The 9,318-nt window shown below is 43.2% G+C and overlaps 1 protein-coding gene across 1 annotated transcript; it reads left to right on the top strand.

Annotated features, from left to right (window-relative positions):
• Positions 1-470: 470 nt before the first annotated feature.
• LOC310929033 (kinesin-like protein KIFC3) lies at positions 471-9,064 on the top strand (the record flags this gene model as incomplete). Its single annotated transcript, XM_083891731.1, has 19 exons — positions 471-581; positions 823-919; positions 1,018-1,157; positions 1,238-1,490; positions 3,119-3,291; positions 3,940-4,005; positions 4,107-4,244; positions 4,330-4,527; positions 4,609-4,782; positions 5,660-5,807; positions 5,935-6,065; positions 6,155-6,266; positions 6,346-6,527; positions 6,610-6,714; positions 6,804-6,934; positions 7,913-8,033; positions 8,134-8,263; positions 8,608-8,837; positions 8,939-9,064. 19 exons carry the CDS (start codon positions 471-473, stop codon positions 9,062-9,064), a joined length of 2,766 nt encoding a protein of 921 aa, XP_083747857.1.
• Positions 9,065-9,318: the final 254 nt, after the last annotated feature.

The following is a 9,318-nucleotide window of genomic DNA, read 5'->3' as shown; positions in this document are numbered from 1 at the left end:
CATACACCGATCCGTCCCTCCGCCACTGCAGCGAATCAGACAACTGCAGCAAGCATGCTCACTGCAGATGCAGCCTGTGGACAGGGGCCAAAGGAAGGAGAGAGAGAAGGAGGTGGAGGAGGAGGAGAAAAGAGGGAAGGGAGGAGGGAGAACAGCTGAGAGGGAGTCACACAGCAGCTGCACTGGGATGCTGTTGCAGCTCCGAGAACTGGAGCTGCTTTGGAGGATTTGTCATTGACGACGCCGATGGAGCGCGAGAGGAGAATACAAATGATGGGCATGTTGTGTTGTGATCACCTGAGAAGAGAAGATATGTGATAAGGTAAAGAAGACAAAGGGTGTTGAATTATGGACTGGATTGTCACTTAATATAGAGATTTAATAATATAATTAGATTTTTTTTTTTTTGCTCAACGATGGATTTCAACGTGAACGTTTTTCATCCACAGGGAATCTTGGACGGTGTAGAGATGTACGCCTTCTACTCCCTTTTAGTCTACATCTTTTACACTGTCTTTAAGAAGGAGGAGGAGGAGGAGGATGAAGCCACGGAGAAGGAGGCATGTGGAGCTTCCTCAGATGTATGTCTAGCCGCCTCATATCCAGCCTCTTGAGTCCTTTGACTCTGAATGGCTGTTTCTTCTTTCTTTCAATCAGGAACATGCATGCGACGCCTTCTACATGACAACGTTATAGCTTTCCTTATCGTGGATGTTTATGTCGTCATGGCAGCGTCACTGAGTGTCGTTATGTGCATTATTTTGAAAGCGATGTGGAGATATTTTGTGCATGTATGACCCCCTTGTATGATGCTGCACTCAGGAGCCAAGACATGTTTCCATGGAAACAGGGAGCAGGAGGAGAGATGGCCACAGCCCCAAAATGGGGAAAAAAGCTGCCGTTTGCCTTAGCGAATCAAGTGAGTGCTTTATTTATAGAGCAACATAAAGGCCGCTGTGTGACACGGGATATGGATTTCACACATCCACACCATTACTCTTCATTGTGGTTTTGCAGGCAGTAGCAGTGACAGTGATGAAGATGAAGAGGAGAGCCCTGACATCCCAGCATGCACTCCTCTGGCTGCCTTTTTGTCCTTCAAGCAGGAGGCTGAGAAGAGAAGGGCCTCGCAAGTTCAGTTGGAAACAACAGGAAAGGTAACACAGCTGTGGCTTCACTTGCAACTGAGCACCTGGGAGTCGCTGTAGTAATAAAACACTGTGCGTGTGATGTACAGTTGGCAGACTCTCCTCTGGTGGCGGTGATGTCCCACTTGCTGAGCTTTCTGGAGCAGTACTCCCACTTCCAGCAGCTGCAGCAGCAGGCCGACCAGTACAGGGTTCAGCTGAAGAGACACCGCGTCCAGCACCGCAGGCAGATGAAGGCCCTGCGCTCCTCCTACCGCCAGCGTCTCAGGGACAAGAACAGCATCATCAGCAGCCTGGAGGAGGCCATCAGTCAGCAGCAGACCCCCAGCCCACTGAACGAGGGTGAGGGCGGAGGAGGAGGTGGAGGTGGAGGAATGGGGGATGGGGGAGGGTTGATATAGAAGGTGCAAGAAAGATGTTAGCGGATGAGGTCACAGGGTTGGTTTAATGACCATGTAAATTGGTTGGTGTGAACTTCAGACCGGATGAGATCATATGATGAAGGATGGTGACGACAATCTGTGCTCTAATTTATAAGCTTACTTGAAGGGAGCAAGTTTTTTTTGTTGTCTAATAGGATGATCCGTTATTTCAGGTTCGAGGTTCTTTTCTTTTCTGCAAAATTAGATTTCCTTCTCCTCACACCGTCGACCTTTAAATAGAAGAATAGAGCAGAGGAGGAGAAGACTGATTAGATTTGTGTGGGGTGTTGGTGCATGATATTAGGTTGGCATTAGTGACAGTCACACTGGACAGCTGCGACTGGCCTCATAGTCTTTAATGTCATTTGTCTGCTTTACCTCAGGCTTGACCAGGTGGTCGTTTGGCCTCAGAGCACAAGCGACGAGCTCTGTTGTCTGCGCGTATAAAGATAACAATAATATTATTCCATATAATCTCAACGGCTGCCACTGCAGGTCAATAAAACCCGCGAAAACCCTTCATGCACACAGACATTAACTTTTGAGTTAATGTCTGTGTGACACGTAAGCGCGTGCTACGTGGACAGTGACTCTATGGCTCGGTGTTACATGAATAAAACATGGCTGTAACTGCTGTTTCATTCCCTGCAAATGCACTTACAATATCTGGCACATGTTCAGGGGGCACGTGTGCTCGTGTCTGACTAAAAATAGTCAGGGGTCCATGTCCCAGTGTTACAAGGCCTTGTTTGCTTACTCTGATGCAACGTGCAGGTCTAGGATGTGCATGATATCAATCACTTGTACCATTTGGCTGTTATTTTTTTAATCTACTTTTCAGTATTTGAATATTTTAATGAATGGCTGATGCTAACAACACATCACACTTGTTTTATCGTCATGCTTGTTTGCATAATTTCACAATCTACAAAGCTGTCTTTATGCTTCTGCAGACTACAGCAGCTCAAACACATTTATATCCAGCACAGCTGTAGTTTTCCTCTCCCTGTTTTTTTTTTTTTTTTCTTTCTTGGCCTCATCCTCTCTCTCTGCACCATAGTGACACAGCAAACCTGACACACCGGGTTATTAAAATAAGCACAAAGCCCCGCTATGAAAATTAAAGCTGACATAGCCTGACAAATTATTGTCGAGGCAGAAAGTGATTAAAATGCCACGCTAGGTGTGCCCGCGAATGTACCTGAGGGATAATAGAAGAGGTTTAGCATGTCGTGTCATTTCTGAATGTGAATCTTGGCTCTGCATTTGGTGCAGGCTGCACGTGAGAGTGGAGACATAAGAGTGGAAACATGCCAGTGATAACTTAACAAATGGTAAATGACCTGCAGGTCTAGAAGATGTGAGTATGTGCGTACATAATGTTCATTATATATTAAACACGACACAAGCATTAAAATGCACTGTGTGGAAATTGGTCTAATGGTAAAAGCCTAAGTATAAAATGAAGTTCAGAAGAAGTGCAGCTTTTGTATGTGTCCATGTGTAATCAGTATCAGTATTTGGCTGATAAAAGTATCTGTCTTCTAGGCGAGTCCAGCAGTGATGCGGCGACACAGCCTGGGGTTCACAGGTTGGTGGAGTCTCTGTACGGCCTCCAGGGCGAGAGGAGTAAGCTGAGAGGAGAACTCCGCCTGCTGCACTCGCAACTAGAACAGCAGGAAAGAGACCGACACTCTCGCATACTGTCCTTTCAGCAGCAGGTAGGCAAATAACACTCTAATTTAATTCAATCTAATTTTGAATATTGATCATCCGCTTAGAAACCCTTTTGTTAAAATGGGAATCATCTATTTATCACGCAATTTCCGTGAATGACGCATGTATTACTCTTCATCGCTGTATTTTCCACTGTATGCACCAATCATACAATTACTGAACATGCATATTAAAGGTTGCATGCTGGGGGTGTCTAATGATGAAACTACAGATTATCTCCTCACCCTTTCCCCAAACTTGTCAGGTAACTACGGGGGCCTTAGCATATCGGAACATATGTCATTATAGTAAACTTTTGTTACAAAATAAAAATACATGCTCTGGTTTGTTTGTTCTCTTGGTCTGAGATGGCGAAGATGGCGGTCTCTATAAAGCAAGGCCCCAGTCTTAAGTACCAATAAAAGACATAATCTATGGCTAGGACAACCACACGGTTTTTAATTTAAAGGGATTATAAACATATTTATTTGTAGTATATTCAATTACTGCCAATAAACCCTCATAAATGTTACATACTGGAGCTTCAACATTCTGTGTGAGACTCTTTGTAATCTCACATTACAATTCCGCAAATATTGCAATTATAAAAGAGATTCAAACACATCTTTATTCTCTGTTCATGTCTCACACAGATTGATGAGCTCAAGAGTTGCATTGAGGAGCGTGAGGAGGAGCTGTCAAGACTGAGAACTGCCACTGTAAGTCACCTTATACATAAGATATAAATATGAAAATGCAAACAAGTGTCACTTTCTCTTGTGCATCATTTCTACAAACACCTTGTGCTATATTTTCTAAGGGAGCCACAGATTCAGAGAAGCGAGTGCTGTGTCTGTCGGCGGAGAACGAGAGTCTGAAACAAAGCCTGAGCGTCACTCAAGGCCTCCTGCAGCAGCTGTCAGCCATCCCCTCCCAGTCCAGCACCATACTGATCAAGGTGAGCTGAGAACTCGCCGACGTGCAGACGTTAGTAACCTGCAAAACTGTAAATGCCTCGACTTTGTTTGCCGTGCTCTGCTCAGGAGAACGAGAGCCTGCGCAGCAGAGTGCAGCAGCTGGAGCTCTCCCTGCAACACCGTGCAGAGCAGCTGTCACATCTGGAGCGACAGAACGAACAGAGCGAGTGGAGGAGAGGAGATGAGCTGAGGAAACGAGAAGACAGAGTGAGGGAGCTGCAGCTGGAGTTGGACAGAGAGAGAGACAAGGAGCCAGTGGTGAAGGTAAATCAAATATGAATGTCTTTTTTTTTCTATATGTTCTTAAAGAAGATGATCTACAGGTTGTTGTTTTTTTATACTCAGTATGTCACGCAGACTGTGACCGTAGAGTCGCCTGCCACACAGAAGCAGCTGAGTAAAGCCAGACAGAGGAATGAGCTCCTGTCTGAAAAGCTGTCCAGCCAGAACGAGCGATGCAAACAGCTGGAGGAGCATATCAGGAAGTCGGATGAATACAGCTGTAATTTACAACACAAGGTAACACGCACAATGAATGTATGCTCAGCTTGTTTGATGTGAATTGTTATCATAGTTACAACTACAGCACATATGGAGTAGTACACACCTATACAAGCACATACAACCGACTACAACACTCTGCTATGCATACTGATCAAGGTTATTATAGTTAATGAAAACTAAAATTGATTTAACTGAAATAAAATAAAAACTAGAGTTTCAAAAAAGATAATTAACTGACTAACGTGTGTTTATAAAACTAATTAAATTGTAGTGAAAATGTGCTTAGTGTTTGTCTTTGTAAATTAATTTCATACATCCTTTTGGGTTCATATGAAGTGTGTTTATTTTTTCTCTGTTTACAATTTTGAAAGGCTGTATTTGAGACACAATACTTATTATTATCACCTTTTTTGAATCTTGCACCTGGCAAATACTGCATATTACAAAAACACTCAAACTATCACTAATACAAACTGAACTGAAACTAAGACTAACAAAACACTAGCAAACCTGCTCTAAGAACTAATTTTACATTTTTTTTAAAACAAAAAGTCAAAACTAAATAAAAACTAAAACTAATGAAAAATCCAAAACTACTATAACCTTGATACTGATACGGTATATATGACCTGTGTTTTACAAATAAGCCATTATGGCACAATGAACTTCAAGCAAGATGAGCATACAGTAAAGTACTTTTGGCTGTTGGCCATTAAGAAGCAGGGGAATCTCTTCACCATCAAGAGTGATTTAAATAGAAAGAAAAAGTTCCCCACTTCATCTTAGAAAATTGGACAACAACATGGATCAATTTCATTGATGAATGAAGTCATTACAAAGTTGTACCAGCACAGATTGAACCGGTCGTGTTGACAGATTGAACCTTTCACAGATTGCAGCGTACGAGCGAGAAATCAGCAAACTGAGAGAGGAACTGCTGAAAGAGATCGGCCACTTGGAGGAGAAAAAGGAGGAGGCCGTGAAAGCTGCTGCCAACTGCTCAGCAGAACACTTCCAGAACCTGCAGGATCAATTCTTCAGTACGTGCCACATTATTAACTCCAAAAATAGAAATAACCTTGTTTTTTTAACGCTCCAACAAATTGCTTTTTTAACCTCACTTTTGAGAATAATCTCTCTATTTGGGTTTTTCTTTTTTCTTTCCAGGCCTGCAGAAACGTCTGACATCACTCCCTCCAACTTTACGCACGATGAAGACAGACTACGCTAGTTTGAGGAGCCAAGTTCGTAACTTCTCCGATTTTTACGAAGCAGCTATAAATGACGCAAAAAAACAGGTACATAGAATAACATTGTGCTGTTATTTTGTCCACTGCATTTAGTTTTAAAGCCTAGTAAAAGGTGTTTACTATTTTCCCTACAACAGATTTCAGCAGCTATCAATGAAATGTCTGAAGCCAACCAAGATCTTCTGGATAAATACAGGAAAGAAGTTGCACTGCGCAGGAAGTACCACGAGCAGCTGGTGGAGCTCAAAGGTATGCAGAGAGAAAGAAATGTAAATTTTCTCAAGAGGATTTAAAATGTCTCATCACGGGGCTCCTCTGTTTGTTTAAGGCAACATTCGCGTGCTGTGTCGAGTGAAGCCGGTGCTGAAGGAGGACCAGCATGAGGAGGATCAGTCTGTGGTGGTCACAACGGACGCCAACAACGAGTCCTCACTCACCGTGCTGAACAAAGGGAAGGGTCGCATCTTTGAACTGGACAAGGTTTTCCACCCTCAGGCCACTCAGGAAGAGGTAGTGAGAGTGAACACAGTGTACGACTATGAAGGAAATATAATCATAACAAGAACTCAAGCCATTTCTTCACTTCCACCAGGTCTTTCAGGAGATCGAACCCCTCGTGACGTCCTGCATCGATGGCTACCAAGTCTGCATATTTGCATATGGACAGACTGGCTCTGGAAAGACCCACACCATGGAGGTATGTTCTCTACCTTACTGAAGTCTTGTCCCCATAGAGCGCTACTCTACTGTATGCAGGTTGCAAGCTAAGCACTATTTGGTTTGCAGGGTAGTGTGGAGAACCCAGGCATCAACCAGCGAGCGCTCAAACATCTCTTCAGTGAGATCGAGGAGAGGAAGGACATGTGGTCTTACACTGTCACTGTCAGTTCTGTGGAGATCTACAACGAGGTGCTAAGGTCAGCCACACTCTGAATCAGTGTTGTTATGTAACGAAGTACAAATACTTTGTTACAAAATTCCTGTATCTCTACTTTACAACTTTTACTCCAGTACATTTCCTCCAACTATCTTTGTTTCTAACAAACTTTAGTAGTCCCCATTCACACGCTGCATCATGGGGGTTAAGTTAAGGACACAGACTAGCAGAGCCAGGAATTGAACCCACAGCCTTCCAGTTGAAAGACAACTCGCCCTACCACAGAGCTACCATGGCTCAATGCTCACTTTTTAATACTTTTACTTCTAAAACTTTATCAAAAAATTAACTGAACAGTAAATGTCATATACTTTAAGACTGTTACTTAGGTAATAGTATAATAATGTACTTCAACTTCTACCAAAGTCATACTTATACTCAAGTATCCCTTTAAGGTACTTTATTCAAGACTGCTTTGCATATGCTTTTAGCTGTAGTGCGCATCTTTTGAATGTATACAAATATCTGCTACATTCAAACTATTGTCAAATGAGTTAACTTCACACAGTGCCGATTAAGCCTTCCAGCTCACAGCAGCACACAGCAAGAGTAAAACGTGACCGCTTCATGCAGTTGGTCTATTCCTGAAAGCACCAGGAAGTGCCCATGAAATGATTCAGAAGTGGATTTTACTGCTAAAAGTAAACCTGGACATTCAGTAGGAGTTCACAATCACCATTTTTTTTGGCTTCTCGTGAATGTGATTTTATGATATTGAAATGCACGCTCTGCCAACGCTACATCAAAAGACAGATTAACAACACAGTAGCTCTTGTTCAGAGTAGGAAGGGACAGGAGAGACAAAAGTAGGTCATAGAGACTGCACTGTTTTGGTAATTACTCAGAAGTCCACAGGGGGGTGATAGAGGTTCCACAATGGAGCTTTAAGTAAATATTATTTCTGAAAGACAGTGGATGTATTCAAATGTTATCACTGGAGTTCTGTTCTAATTCTCAGAGATCTGCTGAGTAAAGACGGAGAGAAACTGGACATCAAGATCAACCCAGATGGAACAGGCCAGCTGCATGTCCCAGGCCTGAGAGTCACTGAAGTTAAAAGCTTTCAGCACATCAAGAAGGTGACAGATATTTGGCAAGATTGTGAATTTATATCAGAATAGATTTCTTTTCTTTCTTTTTTTTTAACCACGGATGCTCCATGCTTTTGTGCTTCACCAGATTTTAGCCACAGCTCGCAAGAACAGGATCACCTTTGGCACTCAGATGAACCAGCATAGCTCACGCTCCCATGCTCTGCTCTGCATCACAGTTCAGGGCACCGACCTCGCCACAGGATCCAAAACCACCGGTCAGTCACACAGGCGTCGTCTTTTCCCTTCACAGGGAGTGATTCAAATGCCTGAGAGTTCATATCATAGTTAATATGAATCATAATGTCATAATCATGAATCAACAGAGGTCACAGCATGAGAAAGCAAAAAGTAGGGCTCTATGGACTCTATGTATTACATTTTTTAATACTTTTTAAGGGCCTTAATTTTCCCCAAAATGTATTTATCAACTTTTAATACTTTTTAAGACCCTGTGGACATTTTATTACAAAATTAGTATTTTTTGTAGCCAAGAAAGATTTCAATGCTTTTGGTTCTCCTTTTCTATTTACTCTCTCTAAATGAACTTGCATTTCTTCAGGCAAGTTGAACCTGGTGGACCTGGCTGGCTCAGAGAGGGTCTGGAAATCTGGTGCAGAGGGAGAGAGGCTGAAGGAGGCCCAGAACATCAACCGCTCTCTGCTGTCACTGGGGGATGTAATTCAGGCACTGAGGGCTCGGCAGACTCACATCCCTTTCAGGAACTCCCGCCTTACTTACTTATTGCAAGACTCTTTGGGTAAAGGCAGCAAGACTGTCATGGTGGTGCAGGTAAGATGACTTTCCTGCATTTCTAGATTTTCAAGTTGCTCATATTTGCAGTATCTGCCGCTTGCTGTGACGCAGTGTTTGTTCCAACGTCTCTGCTAAAGGTTTCTGCTCTGGAGAGCAACGTGGGAGAGACTTTGTGCTCGCTGAAGTTTGCCCAGAGGGTGTGCAAAGTGGAACTGGGCCCCGCAGCCAGGAAGATTGAAGCTGCTGGAGGTCACTGCGACTGACGGTCTGGAATCACCGGGGAGCAACGTGTGCATCAATCAGATTACCGCTCATCGTACTAATGAATCATAAAGCTACAGTTTCAACAACAACATCACTGCTGCTCAAGGGCTAAATCTGTGGGAGGTGTGTGCAGCATCCAAATGCCAACCTATGACTGAGTACAGGTTTCATGGATGTTCTATGCTTCTGATATACGATGACCCTTTATTATTAGATAATCTGCATGTAGTGCCAAAACAACCTCAGACTCCCC

The sequence above is a fragment of the Microchirus variegatus genome (assembly GCF_963457635.1).
Source record: "Microchirus variegatus genome assembly, chromosome: 1".
NCBI classification, from domain to species: domain Eukaryota; kingdom Metazoa; phylum Chordata; class Actinopteri; order Pleuronectiformes; family Soleidae; genus Microchirus; species Microchirus variegatus.
This window is presented reverse-complemented; position numbering and strand designations above follow the sequence as displayed.